This window comes from Protomyctophum bolini, assembly GCF_963924005.1.
Source record: "Protomyctophum bolini genome assembly, chromosome: 10".
NCBI classification, from domain to species: domain Eukaryota; kingdom Metazoa; phylum Chordata; class Actinopteri; order Myctophiformes; family Myctophidae; genus Protomyctophum; species Protomyctophum bolini.
Window position 1 is genome coordinate 44956371 of NC_137871.1, and position 21572 is coordinate 44977942.

Consider the following 21572-nt stretch of genomic DNA (forward strand, 5'->3'; position numbering starts at 1 on the left):
GTAGACATGCGTACACACGTGCACACACACAGAGACGTAGGCGTGCGTACACACGTGCACACACACACAGAGACGTAGACATACGTACAAACGTGCACACACACAGAGACGTAGGCGTGCGTACACACGTGCACACACACAGAGACGTAGGCGTGCGTACACACGTGCACACACAGAGAGACGTAGGCGTGCGTACACACGTGCACACACAGAGAGAGACGTAGGCGTGCGTACACACGTGCACACACAGAGAGAGACGTAGGCGTGCGTACACACGTGCACACACAGAGACGTAGGCGTGCGTACACACGTGCACACACAGAGACGTAGGCGTGCGTACACACGTGCACACACACAGAGAGAGACGTAGGCGTGCGTACACACGTGCACACACACAGAGACGTAGGCGTGCGTACACACGTGCACACACACAGAGAGAGACATAGGCGTGCGTACACACGTGCACACACACAGAGAGAGACATAGGCGTGCGTACACACGTGCACACACACAGAGACGTAGGCGTGCGTACACACGTGCACACACACAGAGACGTAGGCGTGCGTACACACGTGCACACACAGAGAGACGTAGGCGTGCGTACACACGTGCACACACACAGAGAGACGTAGGTGTGCGTACACACGTGCACACACACAGAGACGTAGACATGCGTACAAACGTGCACACACACACAGAGACGTAGGCGTGCGTACACACGTGCACACACAGAGAGACGTAGGCGTGCGTACACACATGCACACACACAGAGACGTAGGCTTGCATACACACGTGCACACACACAGAGACGTAGGCGTGCGTACACACGTGCACACACAGAGAGACGTAGGCGTGCGTACACACGTGCACACACACAGAGACGTAGGCGTGCGTACACACGTGCACACACACAGAGACAGAAACTATTCTACTGGAACACAATATGTTCAGCTGGAGGTCAGGGGTCAAACCCTATCAATCTGGGGTCAGAGGTCAAACCCTATCAATGTGGAGGTCGGAGGTCAAACCCTATCAATCTGGGGTCAGGGGTCAAACACTATCAATCTGGGGTCAGAGGTCAAACACTATCAATCTGGGGTCGGAGGTCAAACCATATCAATATGGAGGTCAGAGGTCAAACCCTATCTTGGGGTCTTTAGCACATCAAGGTTTGATTGACAGATTGTCACTGTGCTTCTTATATACATCATCAGCGTGATGTCACCATGATGTCATGATGAGTCACTCATGACCAAATATGGAGTCCATGATGTCAGGCGTACTGGCGGCGGTGGTAACCATGACAACCTGGACTCACTCAGACATGTGGAGTAACCATGGCGACCTGATGTGACCCTCGCTCACATCGAGACTCTATCTCTGCTCACACAGAAACACTGAGGAGCCAGACGTCCACAACCTGAACCCAACGCAGAGGGGTTCAGTGGACGTGGTCTGGAAGGTGTGCAGGTGGGTCAGAGTGTCCTCTGAGGACACCTCATAGAAGGACAGAGTCCCAGCGGGACGGTCCACATACACTCCTACTCTGTAGACCCCGACCTCCCTGACCTCACGGTCAGCATCCACTGCTGCTCTGATGGAGCGTCTAGAGGGACCGACAGGGAGGACAGTCTGCTCCTCATTGTGTATGACAGAGTAACTGTCATCAACACACCACAGACTCCATGACATGCCATTCCATCCAAGCATACAGTCAAGACCACGTCCTTTCCTGCTGATTGCTCTGTCAGTCCCTGCTATAGTAACGTCTCCACTGCACTCTACCTCAGAGTAGCAGCGTTCGCTCACACTCTCTGCAGTCAGGACCTGAGGACTGACATCAAACCTCTCTGGGTGATCAGGATACTGATGACTCTGTCCCTTCACCACTGTGACCTTCCTGTTGTCCTCAGACAGAGTGAGGGCACAGTGTGCTGTGTTTGTGTCCAGTGAGAGACGCTGGGAATCTGATGAGAAAACACACAGTAACCATTAAGTACATCATTCACTCACACACACACAGACACACACACACACACACACACACACACACACACACACACACACACACACACACACACACACACACAGTCTCTCACACACACACACACACACGCGCGCGCGTTAGCACCCAGTCTCTCACACTAGGGATGCGCCGATCAATCGGTTGCCGATCGATCGGTGGCCGATCACCGATCGATCGGATCGGATCGGCCGTGCAAAATCCACCGATCCGCGAAACCGATCTCCAAAGCAAAAATCTGCGCCGTTTACATCCAAAAATAATGTGTCACTTTCTCGGTTCTTCACCGCTTAATGGAGAAGTATAGCACTGGCAGCGCAACGAATACCCCCCCCCCCCCACACACACACACACACACACACACCCCAGGGAGGGAGGGGGGAGAGAGAGAGAAAAGAGAGAGAGAGAGCGAGAAAGAGCACGCACGTCTTCACCCCAGCGAGGGAGGGAGACGGAGAGAAAGGGAGAGAGCTCATCATCTCCAGTCCAGTAGTTAGCAAAGGGAGCTAAGTGCTAACTATAATCCAAATTGTTAGACAAGTAGTGTGCCCTGGCCTGACACAACTTTCTTAGAAATGTGCATGTTGCAGCCAGCCAGTAAGATGAGCCTATGCATTTCACGGTTTTCGTGAGGGCGGGGGGGCAGTCGGTTTGGGGGCGTTCCCGACGGCTGCGCGTCGCTTCCTCCTCTGACAGAGGGGAGGCGAGTAAGCGACACAGTCAGAAGCCCCCTTTGTTCAATCGAAGGCCCCCTCACTCAGACACACAACGTGTGTTGTTACGACAACATACAGCCTATGTACAAGGAATATAAACACAAGACCGTGGCGCAAAACTTCATATTTACCCTGCTCTAATGCAACAAAAGTGTGTTCTTACATCCTCCATTTCACGATTTCAGCACTCGTGAGTAAATTAATTGAATTGCTATTATGAAAGTTTTCAGTGACGTTGCACCCACAGGAAGGTATGATATGCGTGGTCCACCAATCAGCTGTTGAATACAGTAGGGCGTAGGCTATATGAAAATACATGAAACAGCATCGTTTCCTCCCCATCTCATCATTGCCATGCATGTTTCTTGTTAGGGTTTCCTGCACAATGTTGTTGGCATGGCGCTGCGCCATGCTTGAAATAAATCGCGCCATGCCAAGCTTTTTTTTTTTTTTTTTGAGGGGGCTAGTGAATCATGGTGTGTGTGTGATATGAAATGTCCAGTACCTCCCCTGTGCCTCCCCAAGTGCCACCCCAGTGTCTGCCCATGCAGTGCCCCCCAGTGTCCCCCTGAGTGCCTCCCCAGTGTCCCCTCAGTGCCTCCCCAGTGTCTTCCCAGTGCCTCCCCAGTGCCTCCCCAGTGCCTCCCCACAGTGTCTCCCTGAATGCCTCCCCAGTTTTCCCCTCAGTGCCTCCCCAGTGTCTTCCCAGTGCCTCCCCAGTGTCCCCTCAGTGCCTCCCCAGTGCCTCCCCACAGTGTCTCCCTGAATGCCTCCCCAGTTTGCCCCTGAGTGCCTCCCCAGTGTCTCCCCAGTGCCTCCCCAGTTTTCCCCTGAGTGCCTCCCCAGTGTCTCCCCAGTGTCTCTCCAGTGCCTCCCTAGTGTCTCCCTAGTGCCTCCCCAGTGTCTCTCCAGTGCCTCCCCAGTGTCTCCCCAGTGCCTCTCCAGTGTCTCCCCAGTGCCTCCCCAGTGTCTCCCCAGTGTCTCCCCAGTGCCTCCCCAGTTTTCCCCTGAGTGCCTCCCCAGTGTCTCTCCAGTGCCTCCCTAGTGTCTCCCTAGTGCCTCCCCAGTGTCTCTCCATTGCCTCCCCAGTGTCTCCCCAGTGCCTCCTCAGTGCCTCCCCAGTGTCTTCCCAGTGCCTCCCCAGTGCCTGCCCAGTGTCCCCTAGTGTCCCCCCAGTGTCTCCAATAGCATTACAAGAGCAATAATACAAATGAATCTTACTTTATTAATCTTATTAATTTATGAATCAAATGAATTAATTAATTAATCAAATTTTTCGACGCGCGGCCAGAGGCCGCGCGCCAGAAGCCCCCCCCCCCCGCGCCCAGCACCATGCCAAAGCTTTTTCCTGCAGGAAACACTGATATTAATAACCATAAAGTAATCTCCTAGTCCTTACATAATAGTTTAGCAGAGACTGAAGTTGAAAAGGCTGTGCCCAGTACGGCAGCAGCGCAGGCAGTAGTGGATATGCGCTAAACAAACGCATGCATATTAGTGAATTAATGAATTGGCTGAATCTGTAGGGCCTTTTGATTTGGTGAAGCGCCATGGCCTTGAGAGGGGTTAATCCGTCACTGCAGCTGTGTAGGGGTGAGGATCGCGTGATGATTCTAATGTAGGCTACAGAATTATATAAGTCACCACTTTTGGTGTGACACACAGCTTCTGTTTCTGTTTACAATGCGTTGTCAACACGTGTTGAGTTGACAAAGTTTGACAGATTTCGGATAAGACTGATAGTTTATCCGTTAGTAATTAGGCTGAGTATTCACACAGAATCACTTTTGGATTTATTGGGATTGGCTTTTTGGGGAAAAGAGGGGGAGGAGTAACCTGACGCTGCCAGATCCAAAAAGCTGGCTACACAAATTTGTTTCACAGCTTATTGGGATCTGGGATCGCGGAAGCAAATTCGATGACGGGGCTGTTCCTTTTTTTCAAGATACTTGGTAGATGATTGGATGGGAGCGTCTGTCTATCACCGTGTGGGCGTGCAAACACAACCAATCATATTGACGTGTCTATATAGCTTCACATCCGGTTTCGCACATATCCCGCCCTTAGCTCACGCTGATTGGTTCGGTACGAAGCAGATCTGACTCAGCTCAACTCCGTCAGAGATCCCAGATGAGTGTTGTGTTGGGGAATATGTTTCCCCAATACCGCCCTCATCTGGCAGCGTCAGGTTAGGGGAGGAGGTGATCAAGCAGCTCCACAAGACCACAACATATTTGGTAGGCTCAAGGCTGCATTTATTTTCCTTTTTTTTTCTCTCGAGGGTGCATGGGATGATGGGAGCCCCTCCAGCAGGCTAGGGAGCTCCGCTCAGGCTAGCGGAAAATGACCGCGGGCGCGGGTTGCCAGGTTTTTTTCTAAGTAAAAAAAATATTAAAAAAGATCGGGATCGGGACCGGCCGTGATCGGGATCGGCCCCCAAAAACGTGATCGGAGCATCCCTATCTCACACACACACGCGCGCGCACACACACACACACACACACACAAACATGCGCGTAAGTACACACCCGCATGTGCGTACAGCCGTACACACACCCATGCGCGCGCACGCACACACGCGCTTGCACCCAGTCTCTCTCACACAAGCGCACACACACACACCCGCATGCGTGCACGCACACACACACACACACACACACACACACACACCCAGTGTCTCTCACACACATGTGCGCGTTTGCACCCAGTCTCGCTCACACACACACGTGTGTTTGCGTGTGTGTTTGCGTGTGCTTTAGCACCCAGTCTCTCTCTCACACACACACACACACAAACAGGCGCATAAGTACACACCCACATGTGCGCGCACACACACACACACACACACACACACGCTTGCACCCAGTCTCTCTTAACAAGGAGGTTAAATGGGAGGCTATTGTGCAAAGTCAAAGTTACCAAAACAAGCGAGTTAATTCAGCATTCTTTTATTGAGCGGTCGGGCCGGTATGGTAGGCCTCAGGCCTAGCATATATGGCCCACGTTCAAATATGTGAGTGAGAACACGTGAGTGAGTGTTTCTGTCATTCCGATCTCCAACATATTTCTATTGACTGGCTTTATCTCTCAGCCAAGGCTGTAGTTGTCTGCAACGTGTCACTAAGGAGTATGAAATCCTTGTTTGACCAACACGCACACACCTGAAGATGCAGTGTGTGCACGCCAGACTGCGTGCTTGACAAACTACAATGTGAAAGCAAACCCAGCCAACAATGTTACAACTACAGCCCTGAAGTCTACAAAACTATACAGTAGGTGTTAAAAAAACTCTGTGTAAGATGTCAATAGTGAGAGATACTCACGTCCTTGAATGAGATGAGGATTGAACCGATCTTCTCCACCATGTTTCACTCTGTAGGAAGTAGAACAACAATGCATCAATGTCTGACTGTCTAACACAACGTCTCCACTAGCTGACACTACAGTGTTTCACTCTGTAGGAAGTAGAACAACAATGCATCAATCATCACAAAGAATAGTGGTGATGCCCCACAAACATTACCCACACATAGTAAAGGGTTCTGCTGTAAACCGGGCCCCACAACAGGGTCTACTCACTTGAGATTCTCCAGCCCAGCAGAGCGCAGCATCTTCATTCCTGACTCATTCACCATGTTGAGACTCAGGTCCAATTCTCTCAGATGGAGGGAGGGGTTAGAAGTTAGAGCTGAGGCCAGAACTTCACAGCATCTCTCTGTCAAGAAGCAGTTCTCCAGTCTAAATGAAGAATACAACCAGATGAGAGAGAGAGAGAGAGAGAGAGAGAGAGAGAGAGAGAGAGAGAGAGATTGCATGTGAATCACATTGGCATGTTCTAAGTCAGAGGGAGGGTGAGCTAATTGTATTTCGAGTCAAAGGGAGGGTGATCCAATTCTGATAATAAAATAGTCTGGGTTTTTATATATACATGTTTTACTGCAGCGTTTGTTTTTATTCAGTTGAACTTTGTCTAATAAAACCCTCTGTTTCTTTGACTTGTAGTTGGTACTTCCCAACGCTGGCCATGCGAGGCTACAGTTTATCATTGTTCCTACGCGCGCGCGCACACACACACACACACACACACACACACACACACACACACACACACACACACACACACACACACACACACACACACACACACACACACACACACACACACACACACACACACACACACACACACACACACACACACACACACACACACACACACACACACACACACACACACACACACACACACACACACACACACACACACACACACACACACACACACGTCTAATAAAAAAAGGCTTCTAAATCCTAACATTATTCTGAAACACTCAGCGCGCTATGAGCTTGTAGATCTGCTATTTTTCAATCGCTAAAGTATAACATAATGCTTAGTTAAAACACCAAGAGGGGTCCCTGCCCAAAATGGGTTAAAACACCAAAAGGGGTTCCTGACCTAAGTAAGCTAAGCTACTACGCTTATGGAGTATACGGTTGTCTCCGCACATACGCGTAGTTAGCACCATTAGGCACCGTTAGCCTCGCTACGTTTATAAACGTAGATAGCAGCAAAATAGTTCATATAAATATCATTCAATACTAGGGGATGACACTCTGACAACATAACACATTGAACCACTCAGAGGTGTTTAGGTTTTAAATGTGGTATCTCAGCATAAAGACTACATACATTAGTCACTGTATCTTATCAATATTATGGTCAGTGTGAGTTACCATGATATTAACCTCATCCACACTCTTCAAATACTACCACCATCATAACTACATTATAATCACTTACTATAACAGAACTTTACTTAACCAAATAAAAATGAAAATGTTAAATGAATCTGACCTGAGAGTCTCCAGACAACAGTTTGGGCTCTTCAGTGCAGCACAGATGAGATCCAGTCCAGAATCCTTCAAGCCGTTTCCACTCAGGTCCAGTTCTCTCAAATGGGACGGATTGGAGCTGAGAGCTGAAGCCACAACTTCAACGTGTTTCACTCCGAGGTCACAGTCAACAAGTCTGTAATTACAGATTAAATGCAAAATCAGAGATGATCAAAACAGAACAGAGTGTGTGTGTGTGGATACTTTTCTAACTAAGCAAATAGCGGCAGTGAGTAACACATACTTACACATTACACACACATTACTTTCCACTGTTGTCATTTGATTGTAATACAAACATTAAATAATTAAAACGATCCCAACTCGCTGCTGTTGTTCCACTCTATGGCAGTGAAGGGAAGAAATGTTCTGTCAACAGATGAACAGTCTGTACGACCGCATGCCATGGCAAAATCACCCTGATATCACTAAGTATACTAAACACTAATCACACTTGAATTGGATTGCAATACTAATATATATATAAATATGAAGTGAGGGTCTCTCTCTCTCTCTCTCTCTCTCTCTGAATGAATGAAATATATAGTGATCTAACATGTTAACATTCACACTACTAACCTGGCTGTTTTGCAGTTCCTCACAGCTGGGACCAGTCTCAGTCGCCCCTCCTGTGATGTGTTGTATTTCTGCAGGTCCAACTCCTCCAGCACCTCCTCTGACATCTGCAGCATGACGGCCAGAGCTGAACACTGGGTCTCAGACAGTTCCTCTGTTCTGTTCTCTGACTTCAGGAACTGTTGGATCTCCTGATGTAATGAGTGGTCGTTCATCTCCATCAGACAGTGGAAGATGTTGATACATCTGTCAGGAGAGGCATCACCTTTAGTTAACACTGTCTTCAGGTTCTGGATGGCTCTCTGGATCTCCTCAGGACTGTTCTCTGTGTGACCCAGCAGGTCTCCTAACAGACTCTGGTTGGACTGCAGTGAGAGACCATGAAGGAAGCGGACTAAGAGGTCCAGGTGGCCATTTGTACTCTTCAGGGATTTTTTGATAGCAGCTTGCAGGAAGTCTGAGAGGGAGATGTTACTGTGGTATCCATATCCCAGGAATGTGTTCAGGACCTCCATGTTCTTCTGTGTGAAACAGTGGAACAGGTAGACTGCAGCCAGAAACTCCTGGATGCTCAGATGAACAAAGCTGTAGACCGTTTTCTGGAACAGCACACTCTCTGTTTTGAAGATCTGTGTGCACACTCCTGAGTACAGCGCGGCGTCTTTCACATCAAGACCACACTCTTCCAGGTCTTCTTGGTAGAACATGATGCTACTTTTCTTCAGGTGTTTTAAAGCCAGCTTGCCCAGCTTCAGAAGAACATTCCTGTCAGTCTTAGTGAGCTGCTGTTGAGTCCCCTTTTCTGTTTCTTTCTTGTTCACATCATGAGTCTCGTCATACTTCTGCTTCTTCGTGTTTGTCTGAACCAACAGGAAGTGGCAGCACATCTCAGTCAGGGTCTTGGGCAGCTGTCCTATCGTGGTGTGTGTCCTCAACATGTCCAGCAGAACGGTAGCAATGATCCAACAGAAGAGTGGGATGTAACACATGATGTGGAGGCTCCTCCATGTCTTCAAGTGTGAGAGGACTCTGTCGGCCAGCTTCTCTTCACTGAATCTCTTCCTGAAGTACTTCTCCTTCTGGGGGTCTGTGAACCCTCGCACTTCTGTCAGCATGTCAACACATGCAGGAGGGATCCGATTGGCTGCTGCGGGTCTGGTGGTTATCCAGAGGAGGGCCTTGGGGAGCAGATTCCTCTTGATGAGGTTCGTCAACAGAGCATCCACCGATGATGTCACCGTGACATCAGAGATGATTTCATTTTCGTCAAAGTCCAACGGAGAACTGCTTTCATCGAGGCCATCGAAGATGAAGCAAACTTTCCAGGCAGCGAGCTGCTCTGCTGTGACCTTCTTTAACGTTGGGTGGAAATCATGGATCAGGTTGAGAAGACTGTACTGCTTATCTCTGACCAAGTTCAGCTCCCGGAATGAAAAGGGAACCAGGAGATCTATATCTTGATTCTCCAAACCTCTTGCCCAGTCCAGAGCAAACTTGCGCGCAGAGAATGTTTTTCCGATGCCAGCGATGCCATTGGTCAGAACTGTTTGGCTGGGTTTCTCTCTGCCAGGGAGGATGATCTTAAAGACTTTACAGCAGTTGATTGCATCGTCATGGAAGGTCTTCATGTTGGAAGTTCTCTCAAGCTGTATCACCTCATGTTGGCTATTAACCCCTTCACTCTGTCCCGCTGAGATGTAGAGCTCTGAGTAGGTGCTGGTGACGGAGTCTCCAGACTCTTCCGTCATGTGGTTTTTCACTCCATCAAGACTGTCCGAACTGACCTTCAAACTGACCTTATAATCGTTCAAATCAACCTGCAGACGGACATCTGAAATGAGAAGAACATTTATGTTTAAAACATTCAGGTTAATTTATAACTTTACATCTTTTACAGCACACATTGCTAATTAATTACCCCCAGAAAATGTGCTTTTTGATAAGAAACATTTTGCCAAAGGTAACAACACAAGATCAGCTGTTTTTGTCCAGAGTTGATAATTGTTTAGCTTCATTATTTGCACTTAGATCTAATTGATCCAGATAAATTGAACATTTAGTCTGACTATGAATTTTCAATGAGTGCACATTCTTACTTTGACTGGGTGTCTTCAGTCCAGGTGTGGTTTGACTGGGTGTCTTCAGTCCAGGTGTGGTTTGACTGGGTGTCTTCAGTCCAGGTGTGGTTTGACTGGGCCTGGCTGTAAACAAGTTCTTGAGCTTAGTCCAGTTACCCTGGGTAAACATAGTACCTTTCCTTTCCTTAGTCCAGTTACCCTGGGTAAACATAGTACCTTTCCTTTCCTTAGTCCAGTTACCCTGGGTAAACATAGTACCTTTCCTTTCCTTAGTCCAGTTACCCTGGGTAAACATGGTACCTTTCCTTTCCTTAGTCCAGTTACCCTGGGTAAACATAGTACCTTTCCTTTCCTTAGTCCAGTTACCCTGGGTAAACATAGTACCTTTCCTTTCCTTAGTCCAGTTACCCTGGGTAAACATATTACCTTTCCTTAGTCCAGTTACCCTGGGTAAACATAGTACCTTTCCTTATCTTAGTCCAGTTACCCTGGGTAAACATAGTATCTTTCCTTTCCTTAGTCCAGTTACCCTGGGTAAACATGGTACCTTTCCTTTCCTTAGTCCAGTTACCCTGGGTAAACATGGTACCTTTCCTTTCCTTAGTCCAGTTACCCTGGGTAAACATAGTACCTTTCCTTTCCTTAGTCCAGTTACCCTGGGTAAACATGGTACCTTTCCTTTCCTTAGTCCAGTTACCCTGGGTAAACATAGTACCTTTCCTTTCCTTAGTCCAGTTACCCTGGGTAAACATAGTACCTTTCCTTATCTTAGTCCAGTTACCCTGGGTAAACATAGTACCTTTTCTTTCCTTTTTGGGTGTCTTCAGTCCAGGTGTCTGATCAGCCTCGGTCACAACGCACCTCTCTCTGTGGACACATTGAATACATATAATAGTGGGTGCAGGTCTTTTTTCTGACGCGCCAAAATTCCGACGGGCAATAGTCCGACATTTGCCGATGCTAACTAACTGTGTGCGTGTGCACGCACGAACGCACGCATGCACGCCTCGCACGCACAAAGTCAGTCTTCACAGAGTGAAGGCTGGGAGTTGGAGACTCTGCTCTGAGGTACAGACTTCTGGAATCATAGAAAATGTTTGCGTGATTATCATGTGGATTCAATTCATTACATATTTGTTTGATGTCGCGCACCGAAGTATAGCTGATCTACAAGCTCAACAACACATCACAGAGAGTTGTGCTGTGAGCTTGTAGATCAGTTATTCTCAGTTACAGTTGTTTTAGCATATTTGTCTCATTTGTTTTCCACTGTCCACTGTACCATGTGTATAATAATTATGCTTTATTTGAAGAATATCTATCTATCTATCTACCTACCTACCTACCTATCTATCTACCCACCCACCCATCTACCTATCTATCTATCTATCTACCTACCTACCTATCTATCTATCTATCCACCCACCTATCTATCTACCTACCTACCTACCTACCTACCTACCTACCTATCTACCCACCCACCTATCTATCTATCTATCTATCTATCTATCTATCTATCTATCTATCTATCTATCTACCTATCTACCTACCCACCCACCCACCCACCTATCTATCTACCTATCTACCTATCTATCTATCTATGGTACGGACATTTAGGAGCATTCCCACGTTGCGTGTGGAATTCATCATTTGAACTTGGGGTGACGTTGGGGACTATTAACTGATTCAGGATGAAGACTAAATCAATATACACATGCCTTGATCACTGGTACACCCTCCTCTGATCACTGGTACACCCTCCTCTGATCACTGGTACACCCTCTGATCACTGGTACACCCTCTGATCACTAGTACACCCTCCTCTGATCACTGGTACACCCTCTGATCACTGGTACACCCTCCTCTGATCACTGGTACACCCTCTGATCACTGGTACACCCTCTGATCACTGGTACACCACCCTCTGATCACTGGTACACCCTCCTCTGACCACTGGTACACCACCCTCTGATCACTGGTACACCACCCTCCTCTGATCACTGGTACACCAACCTCCCCTGATCACTGGTACACCCTCTGATCATCACTGGTACACCCTCCTCTGATCACTGGTACACCCTCTGAACACTGGTACACCACCCTCTGATCACTGGTACACCCTCCTCTGATCACTGGTACACCCTCTGATCACTGGTACACCCTCCTCTGATCACTGGTACACCCTCTGATCACTGGTACACCACCCTCTGATCACTGGTACACCCTCCTCTGATCACTGGTACACCACCCTCCTCTGATCACTGGTACACCCTCTGATCATCACTGGTACACCCTCTGATCACTGGTACACCACCCTCTGATCACTGGTACACCACTCTCTGATCACTGGTACACCCTCTGATCACTGGTACACCACCCTCTGATCACTGGTACACCCTCCTCTGATCACTGGTACACCCTCCTCTGATCACTGGTACACCACCCTCCTCTGATCACTGGTACACCTTCTGATCACTGGTACACCTCCTCTGATCACTGGTACACCCTCCTCTGATCACTGGTACACCCTCCTCTGATCACTGGTACACCCTCTGATCACTGGTACAACCTCCTCTGATCACTGGTACACCCTCCTCTGATCACTGGTACACCCTCTGATCACTGGTACACCCTCCTCTGATCACTGGTACACCCTCCTCTGATCACTGGTACACCCTCCTCTGATCACTGGTACACCCTCTGATCACTGGTACACCACCCTCTGATCACTGGTACACCCTCCTCTGATCACTGGTACACCCTCTGATCACTGGTACACCCTCTGATCACTGGTACACCCTCCTCTGATCACTGGTACACCCTCTGATCACTGGTGCACCCTCCTCTGATCACTGGTACACCCTCCTCTGATCACTGGTACACCCTCCTCTGATCACTGGTACACCACCCTCTGATCACTGGTACACCCTCCTCTGATCACTGGTACACCCTCTGATCACTGGTACACCCTCTGATCACTGGTACACCCTCTGATCACTGGTACACCCTCTGATCACTGGTACACCCTCTGATCACTGGTACACCCTCCTCTGATCACTGGTACACCCTCCTCTGATCACTGGTACACCCTCTGATCACTGGTACACCACCCTCCGAGCTGACGAGGAATTGAGCGGATTCTACGACCAACGTCCGCCAACGTCACGGCAAGTTCAAATGATGAATTCCACACGCAACGTGGGAATGCTCCTAAATGTCCGTACGCTCACGATAGGAGCGTAAACGGCCTTGTGAACCTGGCCCGTAGTGCATATATGTATAGTGTTACAGTGTATATTGTATATTCAGGTCAGCAGATAGAGGTCTCTTAGGGGTTCCGCACACAAATAAGAGGCTCAGGGGCGACCGCGCCGTTGCCGTCTCAGCCCCCACTCAGCGGAACAGAATTCCCCTCGCCGTTAGGTCTGCGCCCTCCGCTGAGTCTTTTAAATCACAACTTAAAACATTTTTATATTCACAAGCTTTTCCACCACCGACATGATCCTGCATCTTTTCTTTAGACTATTCTGTCCTATTTTTCTGTTGTTTTATTATTGACGTCTACACTGTATTATATTGTACAATTTACAATTTAGGCATTTAGCAGACGCTCTTAATCCAGAGCGACTTACATTAAGCAAGAACAAAAAAGCATGGGTATACATCACATAAAAACATTTATCATTGTATTGTATTGTATTGTATTGTATTGTATTTGTGAAGCACTTTGGTACAATGAGAGTTGTTTTTAAATGTGCTATATAAATACATTTGATTTGATTTGATTTGTTATTCTATACCACAGGTCGTTTCGAGGAAGCAATCTGATTGGTTGAAACAGCCTTCTAGCCGGTGGTCAAACCAGCACCGTTCAACACCTATAATCAAAACAAAGAATTCAGCCGCTCTGTTCTCCCAGAGCGCTATAGCAAACTCGGTGGCTAGGCTAGCTCGTTTCTTGGGACATTTGTGGTCGTAGTGACTACATCTGTCATTAAAAAATATATATTCTTTCAGCGATTTTCTTATTTTTAAGGGTAACTGTGGTTACTTCAGTGATGCTTGCGGAACTCCACTCCGACTCGTTCCTGACCGCATCACGGTCGTGGCAATAATCACGTTAACCCACACCCTCTCGTGTAATATTGCTTAAGTGTTATAGTGTGTATATTGTATAGTGTTATAGTGTATATTTTATAGTGTATATTGTATAGTGTTAGTGTATATTGTACAGTGTTATAGTGTATATATTGTACAGGAGGATTGACATACTGTGTATCTGGAGGTCCAGATTCATCACTGAAGTTAAGAGGAATGTCTTTAGAAAAGTCACTCTTCACAGACAGAAGGCTGGGAGTTGGAGACTCTGCTCTGTGGTACAGACGTCTGGAATAACATAAATGTTTGTGTGAATGAGGACCATATATTGTACAGTGTTATAGTGTATATTGTACAGTGTTATAGTGTATATTGTATATTGTATAGTGTTATAGTGTATATTGTACAGTGTTATAGTGTATATTGTATAGTGTTAGTGTATATTGTATAGTGTTAGTGTATATTGTATAGTGTTAGTGTATATATTGTACAGGAGGATTGACATACTGTGTATCTGGAGGTCCAGATTCATCACTGAAGTTAAGAGGAATGTCTTTAGAAAAGTCACTCTTCACAGACAGAAGGCTGGGAGTTGGAGACTCTGCTCTGCGGTACAGACGTCTGGAATAACATAAATGTTTGTGTGAATGAGGACCATATATTGTACAGTGTTATAGTGTATATTGTACAGTGTTATAGTGTATATTGTATAGTGTTAGTGTATATATTGTACAGGAGGATTGACATACTGTGTATCTGGAGGTCCAGGTCCATCACTGAAGTTAAGAGGAATGTCTTTAGAAAAGTCACTCTTCACAGACAGAAGGCTGGGAGTTGGAGACTCTGCTCTGCGGTACAGACGTCTGGAATAACATAAATGTTTGTGTGAATGAGGACCATATATTGTACAGTGTTATAGTGTATATTGTATAGTGTTAGTGTATATATTGTACAGGAGGATTGACATACTGTGTATCTGGAGGTCCAGATTCATCACTGAAGTTAAGAGGAATGTCTTTAGAAAAGTCACTCTTCACAGACAGAAGGCTGGGAGTTGGAGACTCTGCTCTGTGGTACAGACGTCTGGAATAACATAAATGTTTGTGTGAATGAGGACCATATATTGTACAGTGTTATAGTGTATATTGTATAGTGTTATAGTGTATATTGTACAGTGTTATAGTGTATATTGTATAGTGTTAGTGTATATTGTATAGTGTTAGTGTATATTGTATAGTGTTAGTGTATATATTGTACAGGAGGATTGACATACTGTGTATCTGGAGGTCCAGATTCATCACTGAAGTTAAGAGGAATGTCTTTAGAAAAGTCACTCTTCACAGACAGAAGGCTGGGAGTTGGAGACTCTGCTCTGCGGTACAGACGTCTGGAATAACATAAATGTTTGTGTGAATGAGGACCATATATTGTACAGTGTTATAGTGTATATTGTACAGTGTTATAGTGTATATTGTATATTGTATAGTGTTATAGTGTATATTGTATAGTGTTATAGTGTATATATTGTACAGGAGGATTGACATACTGTGTATCTGGAGGTCCAGGTTCATTGAAGTTAGGAGGTCGTCCTTTAGACCAGTCACTCTTCATAGACAGAAGGCTGGGAGTTGGAGACTCTGCTCTGTGGTACAGACGTCTGGAATAACATAAATGTTTGTGTGAATGAGGACCATAGTGTATATATTGTACAGTAGTGTTATAGTGTATATTGTATAGTGTTATAGTGTATATATTGTATAGTGTTATAGTGTATATTGTATAGTGTTAGTGTATATATTGTACAGGAGGATTGACATACTGTGTATCTGGAGGTCCAGGTCCATCACTGAAGTTAAGAGGAATGTCTTTAGAAAAGTCACTCTTCACAGACAGAAGGCTGGGAGTTGGAGACTCTGCTCTGTGGTACAGACGTCTGGAATAACATAAATGTTTGTGTGAATGAGGACCAGAGTGTATATATTGTACAGTGTTATAGTGTATATTGTATAGTGTTATAGTGTATATATTGTACAGCGTTATAGTGTATATATTGTACAGGAGGATTGACATACTGTGTATCTGGAGGTCCAGGTTCATCACTGAAGTTAAGAGGAATGTCTTTAGAAAAGTCACTCTTCATAGACAGAAGGCTGGGAGTTGGAGACTCTGCTCTGTGGTACAGACGTCTGGAATAACATAAATGTTTGTGTGAATGAAAAAGTTAGTTAAAGGGTTTCTAAAGATGTTTTTGTTTCGTCTCTTGCCATTGCATGACAAGTAAATTAAATAAAATATCAATAAAATAATAGAAACCGTACAATCCTACTAAATATACAGTACAATAACAGGTGATATTTTAAACATAATGTTGCATACTGTACACAAATACTGTACACATATTATAGTGTATATTTAGGGGTGCATTCACATACTTAGCATCAGGAGGTCCAGGTTCATTACTGAAGTCAGGAGGTAGAGGTATAGACCAGTCACTCTTCATAGACATGTAGCTGGTTGTTGGAGACACTGGTCTGTGGACGAGAAGTTTGTCAGCTCCCTCCTCCTCTCTCTCCTCACGGAGACTCTTCTCTGCTCTGTGGACGAGATGTTTGTCAGCTCCCTCCTCCTCTCTCTCCTCACGGAGACTCATCTCTGCTCTGTGGACGAGATGTTTGTCAGCTCCCTCCTCCTCTCTCTCCTCACGGAGACTCATCTCTGCTCTGTGGACGAGATGTTTGTCAGCTCCCTCCTCCTCTCTCTCCTCACGGAGACTCATCTCTGCTCTGTGGACGAGATGTTTGTCAGCTCCCTCCTCCTCTCTCTCCTCACGGAGACTCTTCTCTGCTCTGTGGACGAGATGTTTGTCAGCTCCCTCCTCCTCTCTCTCCTCACGGAGACTCATCTCTGCTCTGTGGACGAGATGTTTGTCAGCTCCCTCCTCCTCTCTCTCCTCACGGAGACTCTTCTCTGCTCTGTGGACGAGATGTTTGTCAGCTCCCTCCTCCTCTCTCTCCTCACGGAGACTCATCTCTGCTCTGTGGACGAGATGTTTGTCAGCTCCCTCCTCCTCTCTCTCCTCACGGAGACTCATCTCTGCTCTTCAGGAAACCTGCCATGACATTACAGACACAATACACCAGGACAAAACTGAGTCATTTAATGTGATCCCCCTGGAGAGTCTTATCCGTCATCTACCTCAGTGATTCTCATTGTTTTCAGGCCGTGACTCCCCAAAAAAACATTCACATGTGAACTGGGGGGACCACCCAAAACATTCACATGTGAACTGGGGGGACCACCCAAAACATTCACATGTGAACTGGGGGGACCACACAAAACATTCACATGTGAACTGGGGGGACCACCCAAAACATTCACATGTGAACTGGGGGGACCACCCAAAACATTCACATGTGAACTGGGGGGACCACCCAAAACATTCACATGTGAACTGGGGGGACCACACAAAACATTCACATGTGAACTGGGGGGACCACCCAAAACATTCACATGTGAACTGGGGGGACCACCCAAAACATTCACATGTGAACTGGGGGGACCACACAAAACATTCACATGTGAACTGGGGGGACCACCCAAAACATTCACATGTGAACTGGGGGGACCACACAAAACATTCACATGTGAACTGGGGGGACCACCCAAAACATTCACATGTGAACTGGGGGGACCACCCAAAACATTCACATGTGAACTGGGGGGACCACCCAAAACATTCACATGTGAACTGGGGGGACCACACAAAACATTCACATGTGAACTGGGGGGACCACCCAAAACATTCACATGTGAACTGGGGGGACCACACAAAACATTCACATGTGAACTGGGGGGACCACCCAAAACATTCACATGTGAACTGGGGGGACCACCCAAAACATTCACATGTGAACTGGGGGGACCACACAAAACATTCACATGTGAACTGGGGACCACCCAAAACATTCACATGTGAACTGGGGGGACCACACAAAACATTCACATGTGAACTGGGGGGACCACACAAAACATTCACATGTGAACTGGGGGGACCACCCAAAACATTCACATGTGAACTGGGGGGACCACCCAAAACATTCACATGTGAACTGGGGGGACCACACAAAACATTCACATGTGAACTGGGGGGACCACCCAAAACATTCACATGTGAACTGGGGGGACCACCCAAAACATTCACATGTGAACTGGGGGGACCACACAAAACATTCACATGTGAACTGGGGGGACCACCCAAAACATTCACATGTGAACTGGGGGGACCACCCAAAACATTCACATGTGAACTGTGGGGACCCCCACAAAGTACTTGGAATGTAAGAGTTCCAAGTGCTGTGAAAATAGCAGATCTACAAGCTCACACATTTTTGCCCCTTTCTCATATTTAAGCCCATGTTTAAAACCCATTTTGGGCGGGAACCCCTTTTGGTGTTCGCATTATGTTATGCTTTAGCTATTGAAAAATAGCAGATCTACAAGCTCACAGCGCGCCACCGAGAGAACCTCACCTTACAGGTGACTCATAACAATCATGCCACACAGCAACATGGAAGAGGAGAGATGATTGGTTAACATTCTTAGCCAAAGTCTCGGCCACTCCCTGACTCACGCCAGCATGGTGGTGTTACGGTGTAATCGGTGACCTGCTGGAATATGTGACAATCGTGTAGTAAGTAGACAATCACACAACACAATGTCAGTGTCCGAATGTAAATCGTTGCGGTTTGTTCATCGTCAGAGTTCAACCTATAGCTGGTGTTCTGGCCAACGTATTTAAAGACCTCCATGTATGTTAATGTTGTGTGAGGTCCACAAGATGGTCACGTGTTTCAGTAGGTCACCAATTTCACCGTAACACCATGCCGGAGTGATGGAGTGTGAGTGAACAAGTGGCTGAGATTTGGTGTATTGTAATTTGGTCGCGGAAATCTCCTTGGAATTGATTTGACATCAGTTAGGGCGGGTCTTGCCGCCACACACACACACACACACACAAACACACACACACACAGTCGCCTTCTGTCACTGAGGCATGTATCAGTGGTGAGGTGAACACAAAGCTGTCATGTGACAACATTTAACATGTCAACTGGTTGTAACATAACACCACCTCTCTCTCTCTCTGTGTGTGTGTGTGTGTGTGTGTGTGTGTGTGTGTGTGTGTGTGTGTGTGTGTGTGTGTGTGTGTGTGTGTGTGTGTGTGTGTGTGTGTGTGTGTGTGTGTGTGTGTGTGTGTGTGTGTGTGTGTGTGTCTGTGTGACAGTGGAGTTTGTGCTTGAAATATATGCTACTGTGATTCTGCAAACTGTAAATAAATATTTCAATCAATCAAGTCCAGTGCATTAGCCTACTTCTGCTCCAGGACATTAAATTGTCAAGAGCCTCCATTGGACTGAATTAAGCCCCAAGAAGTGAACAGAGTTTTAGTCAAAACTATAACTTAACTCTGTCTTTCTCTTTGGCCCTGGGCTAAGGAGTGGTCACTGTGTGTGTGTGTGTGTGTGTGTGTGTGCGTGCGCGCGCGTGTACACATACTTAAGTGAGAGAGAGAGGGAGGGGAGAGAGAGGGAGGGAGGGAAAGAGAGAGAAGGGGGAGGAGGAGAGAGAGAGGGAGGGGAGAGAGAGGGAGGAGGAGAGAGAGGAGAGAGAGAGAAGGGGGAGGAGGAGAGAGAGAGGGAGGGAGGGGAGAGGGAGGAGAGAGGGAGGGAGGGAAAGAGAGAGAAGGGGGAGGAGGAGAGAGAGAGGGAGGGAGGGGAGAGGGAGGAGAGAGGGAGGGAGGGAAAGAGAGAGAAGGGGGAGGAGGAGAGAGAGAGGGAGGGAGGGGAGAGGGAGGAGAGAGGGAGGGAGGGAAAGAGAGAGAAGGGGGAGGAGGAGAGAGAGAGAGAGGAGGAGAGAGAGGAGAGAGAGAGGGAGGGGAGAGAGAGGGAGGGGAGAGAGAGGAGAGAGAGAGGGAGGGGAGAGAGAGGGAGGGAAAGAGAGAGAGAGAGGGAGGGAGGGACCCAATTAGGGTCCAGTTAGGTGTTAAAAAATGCATGCACAGCAAAATGGACACCAAAAAAAACATTTTGGTGTCAGCATCATGTTACGCTTTAGCTATTGAAAAATAGCAGATCTACAAGCTCGTGGCGCGCTACGAGCTTGTAGGTCTGCTATTTTTGAAAAAAATCGAAGAACGACATTTTTAGAATCTGATCTCAGGTCAAGAATGGGTTAATCAGACCAGTGGGTGTCCAGTGGAAACCTCGTATGAATCTGATCTCAGGTCAGAATGGGTTTTAATGACTCTTTAAAGTCAGTTCGACTCCCGATCCCCACGGCCTTTACTGCATGTCACACCCTACCCCCCCCCCCCCCCCCCATCTCTCTCTCCTTTTCCTGTCAGCCTACTGACTGTCCCTCCATAAAAAAATAAAAAACAAAGGCAAAAGCCACAACAAAACATACAAAATATGTAAAAAGAACTGTATAATACCAGACTAGACATTAGTTCCAGTAAAGTGATTAAAAACACTTACCCGATATTAACCTTTAATCCAACGTGGCAAAATGGAGTCCATGCAGTGTTCAGCTCTCTGTGTTGTCGATGGTTGTTGTGTCAAAATGGTCGACTGTGTTTTTAACACACACAAAGTAGGAAGTGTCTAGAGAGGAAACAGGTTTTTCCAGTTGTGGGGTGTCTCGCTATAGGCCAGTGTTTCCCAAACCTTTTTTGTCCCAGGGAACACTTTTCATAGCCTAAAAATCTCGGGGAACACCTAGGGGTGTGTATATATATATATATATATATATATATATATATATATATATATATATATATATATATATATAAAATATACATATATATTAACTATATATATATATATATATATATATATTAAATATATAGTAAAACGTAAAAGTAAATATACTTTGAAAAACACACATGACAGCACTCATCAAATAACTTTAAAGAGAAAGAAAAGGACAGAGACAGAGCCTCAGTTTCAAATAAATTGCTCATAATGCAATGTGAAATGCCACCTAATCCTTTTCCTTGTCTTTATCATGGGCCAACTTGTGAACGCTGCATGCTTTTATTGTGAAGGGTCTCAGTTCTCACGCCTGCTTATTTCTACGTGCTGAAAATGGCTGATCTACAAGCTCACAACGCGCTGTGAGCTTGTAGAT

At 46.6% G+C, this 21572-nt stretch overlaps 1 protein-coding gene across 1 annotated transcript; it reads right to left on the minus strand.

The window, feature by feature from the left end:
- Nucleotides 1-877: 877 nt before the first annotated feature.
- Nucleotides 878-21009, minus strand: LOC308322326 (uncharacterized protein). Its single transcript, XM_080773528.1, has 17 exons — nucleotides 20921-21009; nucleotides 16817-17493; nucleotides 16457-16570; nucleotides 16204-16317; nucleotides 15931-16041; nucleotides 15658-15771; nucleotides 15354-15467; nucleotides 15134-15247; nucleotides 14892-15005; nucleotides 14559-14672; nucleotides 11086-11153; nucleotides 10305-10409; nucleotides 8212-10039; nucleotides 7595-7768; nucleotides 6319-6477; nucleotides 6063-6112; nucleotides 878-1967 (listed from the first exon to the last, which is right to left on the minus strand). The coding sequence occupies exons 2-17, from the start codon at nucleotides 17473-17475 to the stop codon at nucleotides 1375-1377; spliced, it is 4545 nt and encodes a 1514-aa protein (XP_080629654.1). The 5' UTR covers nucleotides 17476-17493; nucleotides 20921-21009; the 3' UTR covers nucleotides 878-1374.
- Nucleotides 21010-21572: the final 563 nt, after the last annotated feature.

Coding starts and splice junctions, on each gene's coding strand:
- LOC308322326 (XM_080773528.1), bottom strand. CDS start 17,475: ATGAGTCTCCGTGAGGAGAGAGAGGAGGAGGGAGCTGACAAACATCTC. Junction 15,006..15,133: donor CCTGGACCTCCAGATACACA/GTATGTCAATCC, acceptor ATGTTATTCCAG/ACGTCTGTACCGCAGAGCAG. Junction 6,113..6,318: donor GCTGGGCTGGAGAATCTCAA/GTGAGTAGACCC, acceptor TACTTCCTACAG/AGTGAAACATGGTGGAGAAG.